Genomic DNA, 27,231 nt, shown 5'->3' with positions numbered 1-27,231 from the left:
GTCTCAACCTTTTACACCATTAGCTTTTCTTTGAGGGATGGACCTCCCTGCACCCTTATTGAGCCGTTTTGACACCTCTTTAGAGATCAGTAAAGACGTGGTGTGACGACCATCAGAATAGTTTCCTGGGTTTTCCCCAATCATAGCTTTAGTGAGCTGTATAGGCACAGACCCTCGCTGACCTCATATGCAAACATTTTTTCTGGAAGCAGACCTAAAACAACAGAACTCAGAAAAGAGGAACAGAAGGGAAAGAGTTCATGAGCCAAGAGAAAAACCCCCAAAACAAGCTGGTGGGGGGTAAGCTTGGACTTTTTTTTCTTTCTTTTTTTTTTTTGAAAAGTCTGAAATCTCATCCGACTTGAGCTGCAGGAGCCCCGTTTATCAGGAGGAAATGTGAGAATTTGGGCTGTAATCAGTAAAGTTTTATAAAGGACGTCAGGGTTCTGTACCACCACATGCAAAAATGTCTCTGAGCACACAGAGTGAAGTCACATGTGAGTAGTTTAAACTCCAAATTTTAAAGTAACCCCCCCGTCTTTGTCCTTTTTGCAGCTGATGCTTTGTGGGATGCAGGAGATCGATTTGGCCGACTGGCAGAAGAACACCATCTACAGACATTACACCAAGAACAGCAAGCAGATCCACTGGTTCTGGCAGGTATGGGCCTGTAAACACACACACCTACCACACTGATGCTCCTAGGAAAGCGCTGACCTGAGCGTTTTTTCTGCAGGTGGTGAAAGAGATGGACAATGAGAAGAGAATCCGTCTGCTTCAGTTTGTAACGGGAACCTGTCGGCTGCCCGTCGGAGGGTTCTCCGAGCTCATAGGTACTGACTGCGTTTACAGGGACAGGAGTGTCCTGGTTATGAGGATTCTCCTGGTTTTAATACTGTTGTAAATAGATCTCTGCCTTTGCATGGAGGGACCTGTGATGTTTACAGACACTAACAGGAAATTCTCAAGCAATTGTAAGGAAATTGAGCAGACATTTAGCTCCAAACCAAAGTGCTGAAACAAAAGCTTTTCCATGCTGCTCTGGGAGCTGGAAATCCCAAAGCATTTTCATAAGATATAATAAAATTACTCACTTTCTTAATCATCTTCAGTTTGAGTTTCTGCTATGCGAGTCGGCAGCATTCAGCTTCCTGTTCAGGGTTTGAGTTTTGTTTGTGTGTGTGTGTGTCCTGCAGGAAGTAATGGTCCCCAGAAGTTCTGCATAGACAAAGTGGGGAAGGAGACTTGGCTTCCAAGAAGCCACACATGGTAAGATGCTGCCTCATGTTCTGCTTCTCCGAATCATCCATTTATTCATCGTCTCCCGCTGATCTTATTTAGGGTCGAGGGGGCGGAGCCTGTTCAAGCTGTTATAGGGTAAAAAGCAAGGTGTTTATTGAAGCGCTCCTCTGAAAAACTTAAAAATAGCCTAAGACTAGCAAGGTTACAAACGAGAAGGACAGCTTTACAAACCTCACAGCGGATCACCTGCCTCCATCACCCTATCCCAACATCCTCCTCTGTCACATCAGTCCCTGCATGTCCTCTTTCCCTCCCACCTGGCAGCTCCCTCTTCCACATCCTGTCTTCAGTATATCCACTATCCATCCTCTGCACTCGTCTCTCTAACTTTGTCTCAGCCTGAGCTTTTCCTCTGATGTACTCGTTTCTAATCCCGCCCACTTAGCTCACTCCCAATGAAATTCTGAACATATTCAGCTCGGCCTCCTGTTATTTTGTCATCATAGCAGCTCTCGCAACAATCTTATGAACCTATCCTTCTGTCATAAATCACCCCTGACACCCATCTCCACCCTGCCTGCACTTTCTTCTTCACCTCTCTCTACTTAAATCACTTTCCTTAGATTACAGTCTTTTCACAGTACAGAGAGCTGCCGCTCTGAGGCTAAAATGAATGTACAAAAAGACATCTGATAGACAGATCAGCAGATTTAACTAAACGTCTTAAAGTGGACTCATTTCACTCAACTTCCAGCTCCAGGTTTTTATTCTGGGACTCTACTAGAGCAGCTTTGCATAATTTAGAATCCTTCTTCATGTTGTAGATGGTCTCTGTGCAGTCCCTCAGGTCATCGTCTGTCTGAAACGAGCAGCTATTCCTGATAAATTCACTTTTTTAAAGTCACATAGTATTCAGAACCTCCCTGACAAGAGTCACATTTTTTATGCATGTTTTACCATCTCAGGACCGCCCCTCTGTCACCTTCACCTCCTGGATTAGTATCAGGAGAAGACGCTTGTATCTTAGCTGTAACGCTTCTGCTACATTTCGAAGGGAATTCTCGTTTTAAAGGAGAAAGAAAAAGACAGTTGAAATTTAAGGACGTGGATTCGGACAGGATTTCAGCTACAAAAGTAATTTCAGCTAAAAATACACATGATCTAAAATGAATTAAAGCCACTGAGCAGGGCAGGTAGGATTTAAAACGGTTACTACAGGGGGGAAAAATAAAAATCAGGATTTCACTTCCTCTGTTTGAGCTGTGAGCAGCCTGGGAGCGTTTAAAAAAATAGATAAATGTCACCCTGAAGTTCCATCTGTAAATCCACGCTGAGGTGTAACTCTGTCTCCTCCTCCTCAGCTTCAATCGTCTGGATCTGCCTCCCTACCGAAGCCTGGAACAGCTCCGAGAGAAGCTCCTGTTCGCCATCGAGGAGACGGAGGGATTTGGACAGGAGTGAGACGAGGAGGCAGAGACGGACGACACTTAAATCGACGAATAGTTTTTTGTTATTGGTCTTATTTTGCGTTTGTTTGTTCATCACAGGGCTGAGGAGTCACCTGTCAGCTAAACAAGCCCTCCCTGGGCGAGGATCATGTTAGTGAGCTAGTGAGCTGAATCATGGGATCAGGCTTGAGGCACAGGAACACAGAAGAGTGAATGCTTACGTGTGTGTGTGTGTGTGGGTGTGTGTGTGGTTGCTCATGTTAATGCCATTGTGTATTTGCATATAAATGGTGTGTATGTGTGTGGATTAAACAGGATGACCACTCCCCCCCCTCCTCACTCACTGCTTAGAACCGCACCAAAACCAGACGACATGATAGTTTTAATGTCAGCAGCGACTCACAGCGACAGCACAGCTACCCGCAAATGCAGTACAACATATCTACCAGAGAGACGTACATTTTAAGCATATTAAAGCAGCGAGACGGCAGCGTGTGAGCGGAAGCTGTTATCGTGAACTAGTGCGCCTCTGTTACAGAGGTCAGAGAGATGAGATGCGATTTTATTTTTTCTGTTGATTGTGAAATTCAGTCGATTTCTCCTGTATATAACTCAAATAAATGAGATTTCAGTCATAAGATGTTTGGGTGAGGCTTTCTTTTTAAAATGCTTAATCCAGTGTGAGTGACGTAGGTTCAGCATTAATTGGTTTACTGTGCCGTGCAAACAATTCGAGCCACCCTTTGTTTCTTTATTATCAGACTTTCTTTTTTAAAGTGCTCTTGAGCAATCGTTCTGCAGGCTTTCTGAAGGTTTTTCACAGCTTTTCTTTGGACACTGGTGGCTTTTTCACTTGAACCTGATCATTTCTTTTGTTTGTTAAGCTACTTGACACCAAACTCTGAGTCATTCAAGAATAAAAAGGCACCAAACTCAACCAGTACCAGACAACTTGGCAAAGAAACATTTTAAATGGTATCTTTAGGCACTTTGGTACTAGGAGCATTTCGCAAAGACACATAATTTGTTCCCATTTCTTTTGTTGAATTTATGAAAAATATCAACGATAACACAGTTTGACAAACACAAGCAAACACTATCAGTCATGGAGTGGCCTCTCCAGAGCTCGGATCTCAATATTATTGAAGCAGTGTGAGATCATTCTGATAGAGGACGGAACAAAAAGGCAGCCGGCTTTCAAACAGGAGCTTTAAATGTCCTTCAAGGAGCTCAGAGAGCTACTCCTGAAGAGTGCTTAAAGAAATGACATGAAAGCAGCCTCAGAGTTCAATCTATGGTGAAGTGTAAAGGTGGTCATCCCAAATATTGACTTTCAGGCCCCTTAGAATTGTACAGAATTGTACTGTTTTTGCCTTATATACTGTATTTCCAGTTGTAAATATGTTTGCACCCATGAGGGGCGGCTTGAGACTTTTGCACAGAAATTACATAATGACTTACAATCATTAAAGTGTATATAACTTCTTTACAGAGGAAAATTCAAATGATGATGGAGGTTAGCAATGTCCAGATGTCAGATTTGAACTTCACAATAACAATACTGTACTGTTGAAGAAAGATGAAATGATAACCTTACTCAAAATGTATTTTTATGTGTGGTTTATGATTAATTCCCCAAAATAGAATATTTATAAAAACATGCTTTGCATAGAAAAATTCACCATGTCACAATTGCTGTCGTGATTGCCATCATTACTGTGTTTAAAAAAATAATCAACGATATTATTGAAATGTTTAGGGAAAATTTAAAAAAACGAACCATCTCTGTAGCTTTGTTTGTGGTTTTTGTTTTAAAAAAATCAGATAATAAAAAATATTTTAAAGGTGTTTTACACTGATTATCAAGGGTAGCGGTGTCACCTTTTTACTGACAAGTTTCCTGAGACGGCTTGAGGAATGTTGACATATGTTATTTCACTGTCTTTGTAGGGGGGATTACACTCTGCCTGGGCCCCCCAGTTAGAGCTCAGCCCGAAGCAGTTTGAGGTTTGGCCGACTGGGTCACAATAATTGAAAATGCATGTTTGGATGTAACCATGCACGCAAACTTTGAGTGAATCTTCACTCTCAGTCTCCCATTGGCCGTCCAGTTTGTGGCTCTGGGCACAACAGATTATGTCTACAGCGGTGGAAAGACAATAAATTTAGTGAGTACGCTGGAGAGGTTTACTTAATCAGCCCACTGGACACAGGCAAGAGGTAAGGATGAGGTGGTTTGGTGACGTACAGAAGAGGGTTGGTGGATGTTTTGACATAGGGTGCTGAAGAGAGGACTTTTATTGTGAAAGTACCTCTTCCTTTGCTGGGACCGGAAGTAACTTCTCGTTCTCATTCGCCGGAAGTGCACCGGAGTTAGTCGCAGTTCTAAATGAAAATGCCACCTTTGTAGTGTTCGGATGACACCGGGACATTAACGGTGAATTTAATCATATCTGAAATGCCTACTGGTGCTCACATCCGCCTTCCCCGTCGCTTTAATGTGGTGAGCGCGGATGAAGTCGCCAAGTTGTGCTACGAGCGTTTCAGTCAGCTTCCCCGCAGAGGGAAGCCTGAGCCGGGCAGAGAGTGGACCCTGCTGGCCGCTGTGCTCCAGATCACCCGCGGAGCTGACTCTCATTCAGGTTGTTCGGCAGGATGGACCAGTCCACTGTTCTGAAACCCCGGTTTCATTCATTTTTTCCCCATTTCTATCAAACGTCAGTGCTAAAAAGACATTTAAAGTTTTCTGAAGATGGGGAAAAAGGCTTTAAATTGTTCTAAATTATGTCCATAATGTATATTTCAGCGGACCTGTAGACACTGATATGAGTGAGGTATAGTGATGCGATATTTTTCTTTTTCCATCACAGTTGCTATGGAGGTTGTTTCTCTGGGAACTGGGACCAAATGTATTGGACAGACCGCCATGAGTCCCACAGGTGTGTGCAGATGGACGTTTTGTGTCTCAGACGCTGAAGGTGTCGATTGTGCAAACCAAATTTTGTTTTCCTTTTTAATTCAGGTGATGTACTTAACGACAGCCACGCAGAGGTCATTGCCAGGAGGGGATGTATCAGGTGTGTGTATGAACCCACCTGTGTCACTGCAGGCTGTTTGACTGTGCTGATTGCTTTATGTATATGTATGCGTTTTTATTTGCAGGTACCTGATCCAGGAGCTGCACGGGGCTGTGAGCGGTCGGGGCAGCTCTGTGTTTTGTGCAGCAGATGAGCGAGGAAAGTGGAAGCTTCGGCCCAGAGTTTCCTTCCTCCTTTTTACCAGCCACACTCCCTGTGAGTGTCAGCACACAGGACAGCGACAATAACGAATACAGTTACACACAGCAGAAAGTAGATGGAAAGAAATCAAACCAGATCTGTGTTGCTCACACAGAGAGTGGCTAGGTTATCAGCTGTAGTTACTGTGAGTTAATGTGAGGTAGTTTGGTAACTTACCCAGTTTAGATTTATTCTGTTTTTTGATTACATAACCCATTCTAGCAGAGTGTAATGAAGGTCTTTATAAATGATAACATGTAATAACTCCTGTTTGTGCCAGAGATGCAAACAAATAGCCTGAAAAGTCTTTCAGCTCTTGAGCTTTGATGCAGAGTTGATATGGCAACAGTTAAATATTCACCACTGATAACATTTAACATCCGCTTATTAAGCAGTAAACCTAAATATTAGTCAGCAGCGGCATTGTTAGCCCATAAATAATAAAGATGCATTTCTGATAAGGATTGTTAATGTTTAACTCTCCAACCTCTTTATGGTAAAATTAGTTCCATGAGATGATGAATAATTGAGGACTTGACATGATTATTCTTGTTTGTGAAGGAAGTCAGTCCAGCCTTTTCATGCAGAGAACAGGGATCATTTGTGATAAAGCACATTGCGCTATAACTGAGACCGGCACAGTTCTGTGGGAACAAAGAGAGAAAGTAATTCTCAAATCATCGTTGCTCACTTGCTTAATCATCTCTGATTTACACGAAACTTTTATGGTCCAAAGTTTGGACACCTGTAATGATTGCTGTGAAATTTCAGCTTTATATATCAAAAACTTCACAATATATATATAGTTTTTAAACAGCAGCACTATATACATATAAACAGTATTAACAGAAAAAAAGTACAATCTGGTGTAAGAAGAAAAAAGTAAATATGTATTGCACAATGGTTTATAGAGGAAAATGGGAAAAACGTTGCGGCGAAACGTTGAGAAAGCACCGAGTTTTTTAAATGGACTGACAATGAGGTGAAGTTGTTGCTGCGAGTAACGCAAAAGTACAAAGTTGCAAAAGCGAGTGAGAATTAAAGAATTTGAAGAAAAGCTCTCTGGAGCATGTACGGACTGATATTAAGCTTTAATAGGGCTGTCAAAAGTTTTCGCTGTCCACACTGCGACACATAAAGCACCGTTTTCAAATTACGCGTTTTCGAGAGCGTTTTCAAAACGCTGCATTTTCCATGAGTGAGAACGCCGTCTCAGTGTGGACGGGAGGCCAAAACGGAGAGAAAATGATGCGTTTTCAAACTAAAACGCATTAGTGTGGACGTAGCCTTACATTTTAGTATTTGTTATTAGCTGTGAGGCATTTGCAGGCGTTTTCTTTTTTGTTGTCTTTCAGACATATGCATTCTACCTTTAACCATACCTTTATCTATCTTGGCTTTAATCATGCAGAAGTGTGCCCTCATGCCATTTGTTTGTCCGATCTGAAACCAGGTGGCGACGCCTCCATCATCCCCATGACTGACAGCCAGCCTCAGCCCTGCCCTCCTGTCACATCAGTAAAGGGCCATGAACAGACTGATGGAGGAGGAGACCTGAAAAGGAAAGCAGAGGAATCCGGCGAGGAGCGAATCTCTAAGCAGCCTCATCTGGAGGAGACGGCAGAGACAAAGGAAGAGGACAGAGGAGACACAGAACAGCGTGGATCGCTGAACTTTAACAAAACATCGGAAACATCCTCACAAACCAGCAGCTCTGCAGTCTTGGCTCAAACTGATGGCACTGGCCTGCATCATCAGGTCTCAGACATTCACAGAACAGGGGCCAAGTGTGTACCGGGTGGCCCAGCTGACCCTCTGCAGCCTGGGGTGGGGTATCACAGTCCGGGCGTTCTCCGGGTAAAGCCCGGCAGAGGAGAGCCAACTCTCTCCCTCTCCTGCAGCGACAAGATGGCCCGCTGGGGGGTGCTGGGCTTCCAGGGTGCACTGCTGTCCCATTACCTACAGGAGGCGCTGTACTTCAGCACCATGGTGGTGGGAAAGTGTCCATATGACCAAGAAGTCATGCAGAGAGCTTTGGTCACAAGGTAATGCTGAACTGGCTGCTTTATATTTTTATTAGTCATGCGCTGTGAAAACTTCACCTAAACAGATACAGAGCCAGTAATCACAACTCGTGATAATAATAAACACCAAATAGAGATATTGAAGGTTTATGTAACAGTTCCAGTCATGACCAGCATGTCAAGGACCCTCCTTGATGTAAAACAACGTTAGGTTCAATTAGAGTAAGCTAAATGCAGCAGATATTAATGAAAGTGAAATGAGTGCAATGACTTCACAGTTCAGTTTGGTTTCTGCCAGAAAAACGACCTGTTTGCAAACAGTTGCCTTTCAATGAACGAAGACACGTCCTCTCCACCAACTCCTGAGAGAAAAAACTGCTAAATGGTGAACTTAATTCTTCAGCTATTTTGCCAACTATCTAAATCATTGAATTCAGGTGTTCTAGTCACTACATGTGGCCTTCAGATTAGCTCAAGAACAGTTTGCAGAGAGCTTCATGGAGTGGGTATCTATGGTGGAGTAGCTGCATCCAAGCCTTACGTCACCAAGTGCAATGCAAAGCATCGGTGCTGTAAAGCATGAGGCCACTGGACTCCAGAACAATGTTGCATGTTCATGCTACCCTGTCTGTAAATGCGACAGACAAGTCTGGGTTTGGCAGTTGCCAGGACAACGGTACCTGTCTGACTGAATTGTGCCATGTGTAAAGTTTGGTGGAGGGCGGCGGTTATGGTGTGGAGTTGTTCTGGAGGAATTGGGCTCGGCCCCTGAATGCCTCAGCACACCAAGACTGTTCCTGTTTGGGGATGGCCTCTTCCTTCTCCAACACGGCTGCGCACCAGTGCACAAAGCAAGGTGCATAGAGACATGGATGAGCTAGTTTGGTGTGGAAGAACTTGACTGGCCTGCACAGAATCCTAACCTCAGCCTGACAGAACCCCTTTGGAGCGAATTAGAGTAGAGACCGTGAGCGAAGCCTTGTTGTTTTAAGCAGAAGAGACGAGCTGTTCATCCTTTTGTCTCCTGGGAGACGAGCCTTACAGAAGATTGGATCAAAGAGTTCACATTTGGAAATTTTTTTTTGGGGTTTTCTCTACTCATTTTGTCATGTTTGATTATAAATTGAAGAGGATCTGGATTTCTGTTGTTTTCCTGCTAGATTACAGCTTCCAAAGAATTCCACTGATGTCCTGCAGCTGATAACTTTGAGCAGATTTGGATTTCCCCTGTATTCCTCTGGGATTATTTATGTCAACACGAAACAGAGATAAGTGCATCGTCTCACCTGGATGTGCTCATTATTTGGTCAATCTCTCTCAAAATCAAACAAAACCAGCACTAGCTTAGAGAAGTTTATTGGATACGTATGATTCAAGAGATTTTTTTGGCTCTAGTTCGCTCCTGCTAAATTGCTTTGGTAAAACATCCTGCATTCAAAAAGTCTAAAAGGTGGTGTTAGGTAATATATATAATCTTAAATGCTTTTATGCTGATTATTATTGGTTTATATAAGAGAGGCCCAGACTTCAGTGTAAAACTAGGTTACAGGCTGACCAGAAACTGTATGTTTTTTGTAGAATATGAGGAACCGACAGAGTGAGACTAAGTCTAGACAGGTTGCCCTGGCAACAGACCTTAGAAAGGGGAAGTTATTGCAAGCTGCACAAGAAGTTTTAGTGCACAGGCATATTAATAAATCAGACACAGAAAAGAGGAAGTGAATAGAAGAAGTTTTGTGTGTAATGAAACTAGGGCTGCCACGATTTGTCGACTAGTCACGATTACGTCGACTATCAAAATCGTCGACGACTGATTTAATAGTCGACGCGTCGTTTGAAGCTTTGTAAGATCGCAAAAGACGCAGGAATAAGTGGCAGGATTTAAGAGTGTAATAACGGACTGAAACAGAAGATGGCAGCATTGCATGTACAAGGATGTCAGCTACCGCTAAACCCCGAAGAAGAAGAAGGAGCAGCTGTGTCCCAGAATTCATAGCGCGGCCCAGCGCAGTTTCCAACAATGGCGGCAGCTAGTTAGTTTTAATGTTACTCTTATTATTCTTTCTGGGTCACAAAATAAACGTTTAACATATTTTCAGGCGAGAATGTAGCTGTGTAAACCTCAAATATCTGCTCAGTTTATCAGGACACCACATATTTTCAAAAGCGCTCCGACGTTTTCGGAGACATCTGTTACCCACTAGCTCGTTAGCGAGCCGGGGGCTAGGCTCACTAGCGCGGTGAGAACACCGGACTCCCCGCAAATCGTTTTCAAACCCACCGCCGTCTTTCGCTACTCAGGTTAAATATATATGAGTCACTTAGATAACTTAAAATGTTATTGTTTGGCTTTTTTTTTTTTGTATTTTATTTGTTCCTGAGTAAATCAGTTTGTCTGAGATTAAAGTTATAGTTTTTACACAGCTGAATAAACGTCAAGCAGACAGCTGATTATCAGAAGTGTGAGATGCTCCAGAATATACTCCAGTGTCCTGTTATATTTTAGATAGCAAGGAGTTCATTAAACTTCACCGAAACAATCTGCAAATTTCATTAAAATTTAATAAACTATCATCTTGTCTTTATTTTTAGTTAGCACAGACCTTAAACACTTAAAGCTGTAAGCTAATGATAGTTATATGAGAGCAGATGCTGCTGGTGCAATAAGCTGTAGTTTTACGTCTAATGGATGATTATCTGATTAGTCGACTAATCGCAAAAATAATCGGTGACTAGTCGACTATCAAAATAATCGTTTGTGGCAGCCCTAAATGAAACTGTATGTGATGTCGAGAGGTACATAAATAACCTGGCTTCCTGTTTTCTGCTTGAGACTGGCTGATGTGAGCAGGCGTTTCTGTGTGTGCTCAGTCTCCATATCCCGGGATATGTAAGATTAAAGATCATTTTTTAAAGTAAAAGACCACTTTTGAGCCGTGTCTTTTTGGCCCTAAGAATCAAAAGAACCGTTTTTAACAGTGGACACTTCCTTTTTAACCTTGTGTGAAACCTCAAAGGTAAAAATCTGCATTTAATTAGAACGTCACTCAGTGGGTTCTTACATGTTACTTTAACCTTAAAAATGAACAGATCCTTGGGGCTTAATTTTCCAAGCTACTGCATTTAAACCAGTCAGTTACCAAGTACACAGATTTAGAGGAGAGCTGCTGGTAATGGGTGTGGCTGAAGAGGAAGCGGGCTTAGCCACCCTGGCAAGCACACCTTCAGGATCAGCATCCGGAGGGCTGAGTACCAGTTTGAGCTGGGTGAGTCTCCTCCCTGGCTCCATCTAAGCTGTGTTTGCCTACTGGGTAATGCTCATGGGATTCAGAGATTAGGGCTTTTAAACAGAGCCAGTTCCAGACCTTCCTGTATTTGGGATTCCTGGTCAAAAATTCCCACTAACACACTCCTACATTCCCAGAAATGTTGAAGCTGGTATAGTTGCAAAGGGTGAGCCAGCATCATATTAAGCCCCATGGATTAAGAATGGGATGTCACTCAAGTTCATATGCAAATACGAGCAAATATTTAAGACAGCATAGTGTTCTTGTTGCAGTGTGCATGTTGGACAGGCACCAACTGGTGCTGGTTTAAAAACCACTTCCTTGGGCCGTATAACCAGGATATCTTTCCTTTATCTGCCTTCTGACAGCCTAACATCTGTAATCGGGCTAAGTGGTTACATCAAGGTAGCTGTCAGTTTGTGTGATTATCACTTATTCACACAGACAATGAACTCTTTCACCCATGAAGATAATGCATTTTGACGCCTCAGTATGCAACAATAAAGAACTGCTTTGATATCACTTTAATCATGTGGGAATTTTCTAGCTGCTAAATTCTGTGGAATTTAGTGGAACACCTGCAGCACTGCAGGTGTTAGGCAGTGAATAGTCTTCATCAAATCAGACCACACTCAATTAAATGCAGTGCTTCTGTGCTGTCAGGTGCGCCTGTGTATCGGACCTCCCTGCCGGTTTCGCCGTACGTCCGCCCGAGCTGCTCCAGGCCACGTTGGAGTTTCCTTTCAGCCAAGCCCAAACTGAGCTCCAGCACCAGGCCGGCCAGGGCCGCATCTCCCCCTGCGGGGCAGGTAGGACTGTCCACGTATTCTGCAAATTATTTGTAAGTGCCAAAAAACTAGATGTCAACACTTGACATCAACCATGGACTATCCCTAATATAGTCATCTCAAAGAAGCCACACCCACCTGCAGCTTAGACCTTCTGTTTGTGAGGATCACCCAATCGGGAAATTGCTTTAGTTCCTCCACTTGCTTTAGTGGAGGAACTGAGCATGAGATGAGAAAGGATTTCAGATCAAGAGTATCTGCTAGACTCAGGGTGTCTGCCTCGCTGCAGGCCTCTCTCAGTTTAGGTCCAGTTTGCAGCTGTCTCTTTCTGTTAATGGTATCAGTTTTTTAATAATAATAATAATAATGTATACTTTATTGATCCCCGTGGGGAAATTCCTCTCTGCATTTAACCCATTCACTCAGTGAAGCAGTTTTTACGGTTTCAATTAAAGTTTTAATTGTGTTTAAACTGCTCCAGCACTGAGCTGCAATCTCGGCGTGTATCTGAGGTTTGCTCCCTGTGTTTCAGCCATCAGCTGGTGTAACGTAACAGAGCAGCCACTAGATGTCACCGCTAACGGCTACAAACACGGAGTCACCAAGAAGGCCCTGGGAACAGCAAAAGCCAGGTAGAACCAATCCACTGTCATCATACATGAGTACCACGTGAGTTTGCTGTGTTCTCAAACATCCCGGCGTGCTTCTCTGATTTCAGGTCTCTTCTGTGCAAATCAGAGCTTTTTCATTCCTTCTTGTCTTTGGTGTCGGCCACCGATCCCTCGGCTCTCCCCGACTCTCTCAGGTAACAAACAATTGGCTCTTTCAGAAACTCGCTGCAGCTTTTGAAAACGCTCCAACGAGAGCTGCAATATTTGAAGAACAGTGCAGCTTCTCTCAGTTTGTGCAACTCTCATTCACATAAAACTACGTGCACCAATCACTAAGGAAATGTTCACATCACTGTGAAATGTTCATTACTGGAAATCGTGTTATGCAATCTGACTGTTACGCTCGTATTAAACAGGTGGGGTTGGTTTGAATTCCTCAGTCTTAGATTTCCAGCCTGCTGTGGGATAAAATGTTGTGTGTGCACTTTTTCAGACTTGTGTGCTATGCTGCTGCTGATTGGCTTCATGTTTACTGATCACTTTATGAAGTTATCAGGTGATTTTTGATTTTTTTTGTATTAAGCTTTCGTATTAAGGCTTCATCAAGCAGTGACCTTTAGCTTGCACTGGAGCAAGTTGTAATCGAGTCTGAAGTGACTGAGCTCAGAGTTAGCAGCTTCTCCAAATCTAAGGCCATGTGGATCTCACATGCACCAGGTTAGGTGGAGAAGGGTGCTGTGTTCTGTTCCTTACCTCACTTTTGGCCATGAGTTCCGGGTAGCGGCTGGACTTCGGCAGGTTTCGGGCTCTCCTTTAGAGATGAGCTGAGGATGTGGTGTCCAGCTGTGAGGAGATTAAAGGGCCAATCCAGGACATGCTGGAGGTACTGTTTCTCTCGGCTGGTGCCTTTGTTCTGCTCTCATTTTGTTACCTGTTAAACTATGGATAAAACCACCACCGTGGTGCAGTCATGCCAGGCTGTTGCCAAATAAAGGACTGTCCAAGGCTGCTGCGGTTTCATGTTGCACTCGACAGGAATCTGTAAGGTTTTTTTCTGTGAAAATTGGTCCTTGCAGTTGAATCCCTGGCTGTGTACTTATATTAAGTCTGTCACACGGCTACTTTGTTTGCATCGTCTTTGTTTTTGGAGATCCTGTCACATAGTGTGCTGTGCTACATTTATGTGGAAGACTGGCTTCAGGATGACAGTAGGTCTCCTGAAAATGAATCTGAGAAAATGAAACTCTGATGACTAACAATGGAGGACAAAGGTCCTTGTGTTTGTCAGAAAACCTGATACGGCCCACACACAAAAGACATATTGTAAACACTCACACTCAGCTCAGCACAATGACAGGACTTAATGACAAAGGTACGTCCGAGGAGGAGAAACGGCAGACGAAGGAGGAAGTTGCAGCTGAGGGAAATCAATCGTTAATCTGCCTTTTGAGAGCCAGTCCTGATCACTTTATCTACAAGATGTTCTTCTTTACTACAGTGGCTCAAGTAACCACGGTAACCAGCAGATATTTGAACAATCTGTTTCTCCTATCTAACACACAGTAATCCACTTTCTCCCTTTGAATGATGTATTTTGAATCTTTATTACAGAACTTAAACTTCAGCTCATTTTACGTGCTAACAGGTTGTAGCAGCAATCTGCACGAACAGTTTCAGCCAATGGGGTTTTTTTGTACTTCTGTAGTGGTTTAAAAGTAACTTAGAGTAATAATTTTTGCTTCTTGCTTTACATCGAGGATTTTCTTTTCTTACATGTGTCCAGGAAAGCAGAGCTGCAGACCTACTGGGACTACAAGCAGGCCTCCCAGTCGTACCAGCAGGCCTGGCAGCAGCTGCGCAGTCAGGCATTCCCTCTGTGGCCGCGCAGTGACAGAAACCTCCTCCTCTTCCACTGACAACTCACTCTCGACAGGCTTGATGACAAAGCAGCTTTGTTGTAGGAGAAACTCAGAGGTCAAGGGTCGCCCAAGGTTTGACCTTGTGAAACTCGGATTTCAAACATGCTGCAGAGAACAGAAAGGATTGCGGCACCCTTTTAATGAAAGGACAAGCTTGGCTTCTTTAATTTGCGCTGTCTTTTTCCTCTCTTCCTGTGTGTGTGTTGGCTCAGCTGGTCTGCAGTGCAGGTTTGCCTCAGCAGGACGCTCTGCGCTGTCACGCTGTTTGAAACTGTTGGTAATGCAGCACACACGATGGCTTATTTTCACAGTGCATGTCGTGGCTCCAGCTGCCTGGTGTTCTTAAAAGCGCACAGCCATTTATACCTGCACAGGAAAACACAGCCTCCAGTCTCACTCCTAGTTTGAATGCGTCCTGCACTAAAAACATGAAGATACTCCTGAAGTCCCAGACTATGTCAAAATTTGGAATCAAAGGAATTGCTTTAGTTGGTTTATCAGGTTGAACTGGCAAATTCTGGGAAAAGCTTTCTAATTTCATCGTAAGGAAACGACCAGCAGTTACTTTCTGGCAGTGGTTTGAACCCTGCAAAAACGTTTTCGCACCAGTTTGTTAACTCGGCCTGTGTAGGACACATTGTTGTGAAGAAAAAGGTAAAGCTGCACATTTCTGCACAAACAGTTAGGTCGTTCATTCAGGACCACGGTGCAGGGACAGAGGATCAGTTCAGTTGGTGATGTGGCTCAGCTGATTCCTGCTATTTCCTCTCTGCTAATGACAAACAGCACATGGTGGCTTATGTCCAGGATGCCCTCAATTTTCTCATTCTCATTCTTCAGCGATTTTGAGCTGTTTTCGTCACATCCATCGTAGAGATGCAGAGAACTGGGCTGCAGACATCTGATTACATCAGTGCAAGCTCGTCTGTAGCTCAGGGGAAAAATAACCACAGGTCGTGGCATATGGCTGCCTCTCCCTGCACCTGGTTTCTTCCTGGTAAAAGAGAGTTTTTCCTTCCCACTGTCACCAAGTGCTTGCTCATAGAAAGCTGTGTGTTTTCTCTGTATTATTATAGAGTCTTTACCTTTCAATATAAAGCACCTCATTGTGTTTTGTGTGCTGTATTAATAAAATTGAATTAAATTCTTTATATTGTTTTTTTAAATATATGGATAGTTGCATAAATAAACCTGAGGTTAATGCAAGTTTTCGGTTGGATTTTTTTTCCCTTGGCATGAGGGGATTCATTGTAGTTCTTTTCCATTAGAGAGAAAGCTGATGTTTCCAGAACTGCACAATTCAATAATCAGATGAATAAAAGCACTACAAGCCAAGGGAAAACAATATCAATCATATTTTAGATTCAAGAGAATCTTTTAACAGCTTCATAATTTTAGTCTGTGAGCGTTGGACTAATACAGAAAAAGCAGAGTTTTATATTTGAAGTATTGATTCAGCCCATGAGGTCCGATTAAACAGACCTTACAGGAAAACTGAACCAGGGGCAAACGCTCACTTCTTTAGACACACCTTGACCCCTTTTGCCTTCAGAGGTGCCTTAATTCTGTGTGGCATTAATTCGACAAGGTGCTGGAAACATTTCCTGAAGAAAACCACCCACAGTCACTTAAATCACCCATTCTGATGCCCAGATTAAACTTCAACGGGTCATCTTGACCCTAAATGCACAGTTTCTGCCACGTGAGTGGCTGATTAAGCCAGTAAATGTATCTGGCAGTAGTTAGACTTTAAAGGGTCCATGGCCACGGCCGACTTCGATATCACTGAACCTGAAGAACATGAATATCTGTCACAGATAATGTGGCACACAGTATTTGACAAATATTAGGATAATTTATTTATAAACTCTGACTCAGTAGATTAATGATCACTTCTGTGTATCTATGTGTGAATCTATTCCACTGTGATGTTTCCCAGTTGGAGCTTCGACTTCCAGAGATGCTCCAAATGATTTCAAGAGAATAATTCATGTTATCAGCAAAGACTATGGATTTATTAGAAAGACCAGGGGCTTGAGGGAAATAAATGAGGTGATGCATTTTAAGAGCAACAGTATTTAAAACTGTCCCCTTTAAAAAGAAGTGAGCTTGAACTCTGCTGTAAAGGCGTCGGATTGAAAACTTCATGCTTTTCCAGTAGATTAAGTCTGAAAGGTGAGGGCTAATGAAGTTAATCTACGTTGATGCATTATAAGACGTAAAGTATAAAAAAAACTAGGAAATGTCAGCTTTTGCTGCATGGAGCATTTTTGTGTTACATCTTTTTACAAGCCTGTCAACACGATCAGTGCTCATCATTAAATCTCTAGGTTTTTATTAAAGTGGACGATTCTGCCTTTAATTGTGCGCCTCTTCCTCGGACCCCCTTACATCATCATGTAGTGTTTATGTGTATGAAGCATTAAAAATAGGGACACAGCTGTGAAACTACAGTGCAACCACCAAGTCAAAGACCACACCGTAAATTTTACATTAGTTTTTATTGGTCAGGTCTTCCAGCTACCTTCCCTTTATCAGATATCTAAAATTTATTTATGTCTTTAAGATATGTTTTATATTCATACAACACTGATGAAATAAGAATTACCAATGCATATTACACAACATCAGACAGTGAACCAGCTTTGTGGAGCGCAGACATGAAAACTGCAACGAGGTCAAATGATGGGTGGAAACCAGCACCAGAAACTACAGGTGCAACTAAAAGTTCAGCCTCAGAGTCATCCATAGACGCTCTGCAGTGGACGGACAGGTGTAACTTTCAGGTGTGCAAAATGAAGCCAGTGCGAGTCTTAAACCTGCCAGCAGGAGGCATCTCCTCCGGCCATAAGTCTGTGTGTATGAAACGTCATCCTTTGGCTCCATTGGTCTTTGAATTTGTTAAACTTTTTAAATACAAGTTTATTATCTCAGTTACAAGCTTGAAGTCATATTGAATGCAACGTGAGAGCTGAGAGATGAAAAGGCTGTGAATGCTTTGCAGACAAACAACACTTTACTTGAAGTTAATGACAAAGCACGGCGCGTCATTTCTAAACGCAGGTTTCGCTCCAGCCATGTTTGCAAGCCTATAAAGCCAAAAATAGAGTGGGACCTCCGTGTTTATTAACCCGATAGTTCTCCCGTTGTTTTAAAATTCATATTTAAATCTCATGACACATTCAGAAAAGATTCTGTTGAATTGTAAGTTTTTCAATCACTTTATGGTGATTGTTTTGTCACATTTTTCATTTTTTAATGCTGTTTTTTTTTTATCCTTGCCCCTATAAATATAGTTTTACTTACTTAATTACTTTTTTTAAGTAAAGACCTGAATACATCCTTCAGCCCTGGTTTTAAGTGTGTTTTCTGAGTAGCCAAGAAGTTTCCGTTTTAATGACGATTTCATCCTTTCGGCTCTTTACTGTCCATTTTTTGAGCTCCCTAAAGTGAAATGGTGCAATGCACTGAAGTGTAAATCCCAGTTATCACAGCTCATTAATAACACAAAAGACACAGCAGGACTCGCGCAAAACAATTTAATTACAGATCTGTGAATATTCAATTCCCAATCACATTTCATGAGGGATGAGGTTTCCCAGAAATAAAAATCGCAAATAAATAGCGAGCTCTTTATTATTGTGGTTAATGAGCCCATAATTAAATGTTAAACAGGATTTAAACATAAACGTTCACACGAGTTTAATACAATTCAAATAGCTTTACTTTTTAATTAAATGTCACATAAGGACTCGACTGCACCCCAAGACACAGGTAGTAAAAATAAAACACTGAATGCTAAAATTTAAATATTGGATTAGAAAAAGAAAAAAGAGAGAAGTTCACCCACAGCTGTGAACTGCAGTCACCTCCCGGCCGCTCACGCTTGCGCACGCTGGCTAAGACGGTAACGCGACACTCCGGTCATCCATGTTGCACGGTGACAGACCAGCACATGTGCAAATCTGAGTGTGCAGTGACAACAAAGTTGGCAGGAACATGAAACTCTCAGTGCTAAATATACACCGCAGCTGAGTGTGAGCAGCTTTAATTTCCCGCTCAACCATAAATCGATGGTTTTTCAACGTGATTGTTGTCACCTTGTCAACTATAAATAGATCAACAACCAACGATGACAGAACAACAGTGAATCAATGTTATTTCATTGTCAGTGTCAGGTTTCATCGGTATTTCAATGTTGTTTCAACATTGGTTTTGTGTTGACATTTCCATCCTGACGATTCTGATGGTTCAGATGGAAAATCAACATCTGTTCAGTGTCTCCTTGCTATCTGGGTGCGGTCAATATGTTTGACTTGTACCATTACATCATTTATATTTAGCTAAACTCATTCACAGGTTATTATGAATCAGGGGGAATCAGAAGACTGTTGGAATATTTTATTAGTGCTGTCAGTGTAATATTCATAGAATAACTCCCACTGAACATTTCAGAACTTAATGGGTTTGAACAGAAATGTTACATTTTTAAAAGTTCAGTGAATTAATAATAATAAATAACGAGGCTTCGGTTGTTTGTGTCTCTAAATTGAGGAAATATTCATTAAGGTTTTATTAATTATAAGGTTGTTTTGTCATTAATTGTATTTTGTTTATATGTTGTTGTTTTTTCTGACGGTATTTTAAAACTTCAAGTAAAGTGTTGGATTTTTTGAAGCAGTTCAATGAATTCGTGTTTATCCAGCACAACATCCTGTGCCGAGAGACTACCGTCGGGCTGGGGCAGTCTCGGTAACATCCCGAGGAGTGGCGCCGGCTAACATTCACGTGCTTATGATCAACCTTCAAGCCTATCCTGGGCCTTCTAACGAGTATCTTTTGTCTTGTGGTGAACATTTCATACATGATATGATGAGCAATACAAAGAATGCGGGTAAGTATTCTAGTCACAGGATTACTGCGTCTCTTTCTCACTTCCACTGAACATAAATATCTGTGACAACAAATAAAATGGAGCATGACTGTGTCACATAATGATTGGTTTGTGCATGCGTGTGTGTGTGTGTGTTTATTAACAGTGCCAGGATGATGAATGGTATCTGAAGTGGCTTTAATGTACATGACTGTTATTCAGATTCGCGGCAGTGTTAAAGATAATTCTTTCAGTAACTGGCCTTGAAATGGAGATCATGATAAAGTTCAGCGTTTGTTTGTTTGTTTGTTTTTTACATCATCCAAGCATCTGGGGAAAAAAGTTTGTTTATTGTAGCAAACTCGCATCATAAATGAGCAGTTTTAAGTATCAAAAGCTGATCAGAAATGCAAGTGCCAAATGTGTAGGTGCGTTACCTGTGTAACACATGTAAAGGCCAATTTCTGAAGCACTATGCACCAGTATATGTTAAGCCCTAATGTGTCGGTGTGTTTGGGGTTTTGTGTGTGTGTGTGTGTGTGTGTGTGCAAGCGTGTGAGAGAGAAACTAGTAATCAGTTATGCATTAACCCTGTGCTGTATAAAAGGCCTTGTAACCAAAGGTGTTTTCTCCGCTGTAGGCCACGTACAGAAAGCCGTCCTCGTCCTTCTCCTTGTCGTACAGCTGGCCCATCGTCAGACTGAAACACAGTAAAAACCGAATAGTTAGATGATGCACAAAACAGAGTCAGTCATGTCTACAGGCTTTACCTAAAGACAGATTCGACACCATTGCATTACTGCGCCGAGTGTTTATGCCACCTTCATCTTTTTGTTTTGAGAGGTCATGAGTGTGAGCTTCTGAATAACATGCTGGAAGACGGCTATCGGATATCCTGGTTTCTGACTCATATCATGACCATAATTATTAAATTAAATTTAGGTTTTACTCAGTATCACTTCAAACTACTTTGAGTTAGCCCATTAAGTAATCAGGAACGTGAAGTCGCAGAGCAAAGAACCTCAGGAGTCGCCCCCTGCTGGCAATTAAAACAAATGCATATTGTGGAATAGATTCACTTTTAGGCCAACACCGTATAAAAAAAGGCCTGGGCAACAAACACATTACACCGACAGAAGCTCCTCGGCCTTGGAAACCCGTATCATTAAGCTCCTGGTGCACAGTTAATGTGCTGATGCCACAGGACTGAAATTCAATGAGACTGAAAACCGGATTCAGAAGCTGAGCCTGAGGTGTGGCCCAATACTAGCTATGTGCATTCTTTATATACAGTGCACAGATATATCAAAATCCTTCTTGAAGCAACTCTCACCACTCTATAGTGACCTTGGTAATTCCACCCAGCAGTTATTTGGGCAGCTCCACCCTTTAAATGGAGGAACAGATATAAAAGTAATTTGAAACTGTAATCTAAGTACCAGGATTTAACTGCATGTACTGAGATTTTGTAGACACAAGTTGATATGTGATGATAACTTGTCTGTGGTTTTGGGCATTTGACAATCATTCTAGCAAATGTTCCTCCTCAGGGTTCATGCGGGAGATCTGTGGATAGACCCACTGCCAACCCAAAAGGGCAAACCTGCTATGGGCTAGCCTAGTTTAACCCTCAAGGCCCAGATCGTGGTTTTCTGTGGGGAACCAATGATGGGTTTGCCTGCAGAAAACCTGCACTTTTCACACTGTTCAAAGTTAAACTGCAGAAGCAGAACTGCAGACCGTGTGCCTTTAAAAGTAAAAGTTAGCTGCAGCGTTTACTTTAAAGGTGGGAACTGCGTCGATTTTACAACAACAACAACTAGTAATTACTGAGAATTACCTGGGAAATCTGCCAACCAGTCTAGCATTGCACATTTCCTTAGCAACCAGTGGTTATGTCATGTCAAATATGACAAAGACCTGAGCAATGTTAAGCCCTACTGTGTCGGTGTGTCTAAATTTCATTAGACTCACTGTCAAATCTGATAAAAACTACAGGCCGTCTGTTTAATACCTTCAATGGGAGCGTGAGGTTGAGAGCTCAGCGATTACAGCCAGATGCATGTTTTTGTAACATGAACATGAACATTCCTCACAACAGCTGATTTACGTGTGGAATAAATTCCTCATAAAAAAATGAATTTAAGTTTTAAAAATAAAAAAGAGCCGCTAGTGGTTCTTCCTTCTGGTTCCATTTATCAAAGCTGTGGACTGTAGGAGCTGTGCTTCTGAAACATCTTTGACATCCTCTTGCTAAACAACTACTTGGAGCAACCACATCAGTAGAGACGATGCCAAAAAACGTTGTCCCAGAGCCAGTCTTTTTTGTGGAACTGGTTCTAGATTTGGCTCCAGCATTATTGCTTTGTTAGTGAAGAGGTGGCATACGTGCTGTGGCTAGACTTTAATAAGGAGAGCAGTATCAGCGTGCTACAAAGCACTCAGAAGCAGATTCCTTTGATAAGCTGCCTCTCTCTGATCCCATCCCGTCCCGCCTCCACCAGTCAGAGCAGATGGCTGCACCTACTTGTTTCTGATGGACACTTCTTCCTGTTAACAGGGAGTTTGCCCTCCCCACTTTTGTCAACTGCTTCCTGATAGGGTCCCTTGTGATTGCTGGGGTTTCTTTCTAATAATGCAGGGTTTTAGCCTCACAATATGAAGCACAATGAAGTGACTTTTGTTAGAAATTGGTGCTATATAAGTAAAACCGGATTTAATTGAATAAACGACGAATAGATGAGAGACTTTCATGCTGCCTTATGAAAGAAAGTACAGGAGCATAAAGAGCATAAAACAGCTTCTTCCCATCGACCATCAGGCTACTCAACACTCACACCTAGAAAACTGCTGATCCCTGTGCAATATCTACCTTAAGTGCAAAGCACTATAGTAAAAATAATATATGGTGGAGAGTGATGTGTCATGATTTATAAGATGAATCATCATGAACATAATTCAATGACCACTAACAATTACGGTGGACAATAACACGTCCACGTTAAGTTGCGCTGATGAACTGAATTATTTAACATTAGCTTCACCACTACGTGAGCTACCTGGATATTCTTTGCCTCTCTGAAAGGACTGTGACAGCGAGCTCTGTCTGTCTGGGTCAATTTGAGGAATTTACATACACATTACCTCCTCTCTTCATTTCTTGTGCTTTTTCATGGTCTTTTATGGTTGATGGTGTAGCCACAGAAGAGAATTTTCTTCGAATACATACAGTATCACTGTTTTTAGTATTTACAGCTGTTTAGTGCCGGTAGGACACGTGACCCAAGGGCAACTAAACACAGGACAGCAAAGTGTCCAAAGAGGAGCAGTGTTTACACAGACATGACTTCTTTCTGGTGAATGGGAGCAACGCACAGAACTTAGAGGAGAGAAACAAAGTATCGATGCTATCGCACTAATATTGCTCCAATACCAATACCAGCGCTAGTATCGATACTACCGATATTTGGATCGATCCACCCTTGACGCCCCCACCCCTTCTATAATATTCACCTACCTCTATTATTTCCATCTATTCCACTGTTTACCCATACCATTGATAAAGCTGCTAACATTAGGATTAGCCCCTATGTACTTGGTGTTTTAAATTATGATAATATATTACTCTTTTATTCTTGTTCATGTTTGTCTGTATACACCAAGTTCAGCTGTGCTTCCAGTTTCTTTGTTTACTTAACCTTACAACAACCATGAAGCTTATTCCATCTTAAAACTGGTGAAAGTTTTGATTGAGGTGAAAGTGTAGCTTCAGACTCAAATGGAGCTGGATAAGAAATACTTCTACATACGATCCTGCTCATCAGTTACACAAGATGAATGGTTAAACACATTTTAGGTAACACACAGTGCGCACATTACAGCTTTGATAACGTCAGGCTGTTGATCCAGGGTAAAATGTGGCTAACAGATTTTAAACATATTTATTTTTATGTATTTATTGCAGAAATTTTGCTGTAACTATGTAATGAATTCTGGCGATATGGCCAAAAACCACTAAACTCGAATCAGTTAATTCTTGGTTCCCAGGAGACATCTGAGTGAGGAGAACAGATGCTAAAAAAATCAACGTAACTCACATTTCTTTCTTAAGCTACAACTACAGAGTACAATTCATGCAATTCAAAGTAAATATTAACAATATACAGCATAAATATTTATTTCAAAGGTATTGTTAAACTCAAAAAAAGTTCAAATCATCTAACACATTTACATTCAATAAAATTATCGAGAAGAATGAGTTGGCACAAGGTTTTTTGGTCTCTGTGGTGCACACTCATGAGTTTGACCTTTAAATCTACTGACTTGCTGCAGAACGCAGCGCACTCTCACCTGGACTGGGGGACCGTTTTGTCAACGAAGAGGAAGATGGCTTTCTCTGAAGGCAGCTGGATGCGTTTCCTGATGATCCACATGAACTGGGCCACAGTGATGTCAGAGGGCACCAGGTACTTCCTCTTATCTATGTCCACTATCTGAGAGCCAGAAACCTTCTCCACTATCACCTGGAGTGCACACATTAACAGACAAATGCATTCTTACACACTGTGGTCATGCTGTGTGTGGGCCACAAATCTCCCAATACTGTAGCAAACACCTGCACTCCCTATCTGAAAGCTTCTGGCTGACCATTAAGCTTAGCCTTACAATAATGTTACCAGGAAATATACAGAGGATGTTCTATGACAGAGAAGGAGACTATGAATTGAGGGGGAAATTGAATCTAAGGATTCTTAAAGCACGGTCAAAGGTTAAAACCTTTTGTGTCACTATTTATGGGGTAAAACTGTGGAATAGTTTTACTATAGATCTACAGCAATGCTCAGGAATTAGTAAGTTCATGAAAATACTTCGAAAACTGATTTTGGAAGAATATGATACCGATAAAGATGATCACCCATTGTATGTATAAAAAATATCAAATTATATCCAAATTATATCAGTCACGGTAGCCAAGTTTATATAGGTTCTCCTCGTGTATCGTGTGGAGTATGTGATGATGGGAATTAGGTGAATTATGTGGGATCAATAAGATGTTGAGCAGGGGTAGGAATTAATAAGTATGTTCATACTTCTTCCTACTCCTTTTCAGACCAAACATTGTTACATTATGTCAGACGATTTTGTTTTATTTCATTATATATTTTTTGTTTATCTGAACACATACGTGTGTGTGTGTGTGTATATCTACATATATATTCGTATCTGTAAATGAAAATATATGTAGTGTGTATATATTGTTTTTTGTTTTATATGTCTGAAACAAATAAAGATACAATACAATACAATACAATGTCTGTGAGTGAAGTTGTAAGAACATATGTCACCAGTAAGCCCTCAGCAGCAAGGTACTTGTAAGGTTTTAAGGTGCGTCACAATCCATGGCTGATAGTCCTTCTTCTATCCACGCATGTTTTTATTGCATTTGCAATTTTCACTGGCTGAATGCAACACCAAACGTCACAGAGCCATAACTGTGGCCCATCCCAGCTGCCATAGTGCGAGAGGTAGAGTGTGCCCAGGTTGTCGCTGCGTCTGTGACGCACAACATCATTAAAGGATTCAGACAAAGGAGGGAAAATCCCACTGCACAAGGGACAAGGCTGAAAACTAATTTTAAATTTTGATCTCTGGGGTCCTCATGTTCTACTGCATTAGAGACAGACATTGCTCTCTATAGTAATCACTGCATGGGCTTAGGAATACATTAGTAAACCATGGTCAATGGAAAAAATAGACAAACTGAACAGACCTAGGCACTCTGCTGGGGCCTAACTTAATTAAGACAGACTGAGGAGAAATGGAAAGTTGTCCTGTGGTCATTTTCTGCCCGGATAGGCAGAAGAAAATGGATGGTGGTCTGGTCAATCAGAATCTCAAATTCTTTATGGAAACCGTGAATGTTGCATCCTCCAGGCTAAAGATGAGAAGGACCATCCTTCTTGCTACGGGCCTACAGCTCTGCTTATTTAAACAATGCCAGAGGACTGCACATTTACCCAATCCTGATGTGAATTTAGCAGGTTTTGGGTGACTGCCCTCCCCCACAACTCACCGGTACTCTGTCAGGATATTTGTTGCGTATTTTGGCTGACTCCACACATCGGTGCTCTGAAGGAGAGACAGGAAACAAACAGGAAGTCAGAGATTAAAGGGCTGAGCGAGGCCTCTTGGGATTCCTCTGGCCTTTCAAGCCAAGGCTAGTCAGATATATCGGCTCAAATGCACATTCAAGCACAGCATTAAGGTTGACTGCAGTTTACGCAGACAGAGCGGCGGATGCCTTCTAACATCAACTCACAGTGTGATCATGTGTGTTAAAGTGGACACTTAAAGGCATTACTGTCACAGATCAGTAGTAAGTCACATCAGCAGCTTTTATTAAGTGATTATTATATCAGGAGGAGGAAAGAGCATCTATTGGAGGAAAGACTGCATGCAGCAGGGAAAACAATGAACAGAGGTCAGAGAGGATGAGGTGATGGGTGAGAAGATGTGTGCTTCATTTAGGTGCACACTTTCATTAGCCCAGTTAAGAGGCCTACTTTTGCTGTGTGTTTCTTTAAAAAGGAACTTCGAGATTATCTGAAGAGAGTATGGAGACAAAGGCTGAGGAGCAAAGCCGTTCCAGCAATCTAAATTTGGAGAGAACTTTACACCAAACTCAGTTCCAAATTCTGGCACATTATTAATAAACATAATAACACTTACACTGTTTGTGTTAGGTGTTACCAGCTCTGAATCACTGAGGAAGCCCTCTTCAGTACCCATTTAAGTTATAAGGCCTAGTTAAATAGACCCTGGAGGGGGTTACCCAGCAGCATGAACCAACACAAAAAGTTGTAGCCCTACTGCATACAGCCGAATTTGCCACAACAGTCCCTGACAGCCCTTAATCATGTTATTACCACAGGGTTTTAAGTAGTGATTACATATAGGCAAAGCAACATTAAATTGTGGGATTTTTAAATGCATTTTGGTTAAGAACATGCATGCAGTGGAAAAACACATTTCGGGGTAGGATTGATTGGATGCATCAGGGATATGAAAGGTGAGCCGGATTTTGACAGCGGTCATAACACTTGCAAGAATAATCTTAGCATTAGTTGCTAGCCATGCAGCATCAGCCATCATGGATTTATATGCTGAGGCAAGCAATACATTTCTACACCTATATGGGATGAGATGGCAACAATGGATGCGGAGAAAAAGACAGAACGGAGGGTGCGTGACATGACAAGATCTCTCGTTTCATAACAATCCAAACCCCTTTACCGAGGGAATGGTCCTCTTTAAACATCCATTTCATCTTTGCTGGATCCCCGCACTGACGCGTGACGGCAGGGTCGAAAGGCGGGCTTCTAAATCTGCGGATAATGTCCAAAAATCCAGACAAAAGCGGTCAAAACAAAACGTCAAAAACCCCGCTGAGCCAGGAGCTTTCAGCTGTCCGTCTATCAGGGAGGTGACGTCACTGTCTGACACAGGGGAGGTGCTGATGGTTTTGGTGCTGCCTTCAAGTGCTCTCAGTCCAGCTACGAATGCAAGGGTGTCAACCATAAGGTCCGGGGGCCATCTTCGGCCGGGCAAAGAGTGTAATCAGGCACATTGGGGGGTTTTGGAAAATGTGAAAGATGACAAATATTGGACTTTTAACTGTATTTTCATACCTTTTACAGCTTTTCCCACCTCATAGCCATTCATAACAAAGTAATTAAGTAACAAATAAGCAATTAAATGATG

General features: G+C 42.0%; 3 protein-coding genes across 6 annotated transcripts in view; 2 read left to right on the top strand and 1 right to left on the bottom strand.

Moving 5' to 3' along the window:
- Positions 1-3,330, top strand: part of wwp2 (WW domain containing E3 ubiquitin protein ligase 2) — a 60,581-nt gene extending 57,251 nt beyond the window's left edge. For all 3 annotated transcript variants that reach the window (XM_086301973.1, XM_086301971.1, XM_086301972.1), the window contains 4 exons: positions 556-660; positions 737-833; positions 1,197-1,269; positions 2,604-3,330. In XM_086301973.1, the coding sequence (XP_086158099.1) occupies positions 556-660; positions 737-833; positions 1,197-1,269; positions 2,604-2,703 (375 nt within the window). In that variant the 3' untranslated portion in view covers positions 2,704-3,330. The remainder of the gene's footprint in view (positions 1-555; positions 661-736; positions 834-1,196; positions 1,270-2,603) is intronic.
- A 1,727-nt stretch (positions 3,331-5,057) lies between these two features.
- On the top strand, positions 5,058-15,785 carry adat1 (adenosine deaminase tRNA specific 1). Of its 2 annotated transcripts, none has more exons than XM_086301968.1 (9): positions 5,058-5,332; positions 5,561-5,629; positions 5,713-5,767; positions 5,853-5,983; positions 7,422-8,013; positions 11,943-12,088; positions 12,600-12,699; positions 12,786-12,872; positions 14,462-15,785. In XM_086301968.1, the coding sequence occupies exons 1-9, from the start codon at positions 5,149-5,151 to the stop codon at positions 14,592-14,594; spliced, it is 1,497 nt and encodes a 498-aa protein (XP_086158094.1). In that variant the 5' UTR covers positions 5,058-5,148; the 3' UTR covers positions 14,595-15,785. The 2 variants fall into 2 exon arrangements, with proteins under 2 accessions (XP_086158094.1, XP_086158095.1); XM_086301969.1 differs by having other exon boundaries at positions 5,293-5,407.
- A 2,337-nt stretch (positions 15,786-18,122) lies between these two features.
- On the bottom strand, positions 18,123-26,977 carry gabarapl2 (GABA(A) receptor-associated protein like 2). The gene is made up of 4 exons (XM_086301967.1): positions 26,764-26,977; positions 25,544-25,599; positions 23,821-23,993; positions 18,123-20,170 (listed from the first exon to the last, which is right to left on the bottom strand). The coding sequence occupies exons 1-4, from the start codon at positions 26,795-26,797 to the stop codon at positions 20,056-20,058; spliced, it is 378 nt and encodes a 125-aa protein (XP_086158093.1). The 5' UTR covers positions 26,798-26,977; the 3' UTR covers positions 18,123-20,055.
- Positions 26,978-27,231: the final 254 nt, after the last annotated feature.

This window comes from Aulonocara sp. 'chitande type north' Nkhata Bay, linkage group LG7 (assembly GCF_057382095.1).
Source record: "Aulonocara sp. 'chitande type north' Nkhata Bay isolate Kocher_YH1m ecotype deep benthic linkage group LG7, A_spYH_male_GT1.1, whole genome shotgun sequence".
NCBI lineage: Eukaryota > Metazoa > Chordata > Actinopteri > Cichliformes > Cichlidae > Aulonocara > Aulonocara sp. 'chitande type north' Nkhata Bay.
Note: the sequence above shows the minus strand (reverse complement) of the source record. Positions and strands in the feature narration are given on the sequence as shown.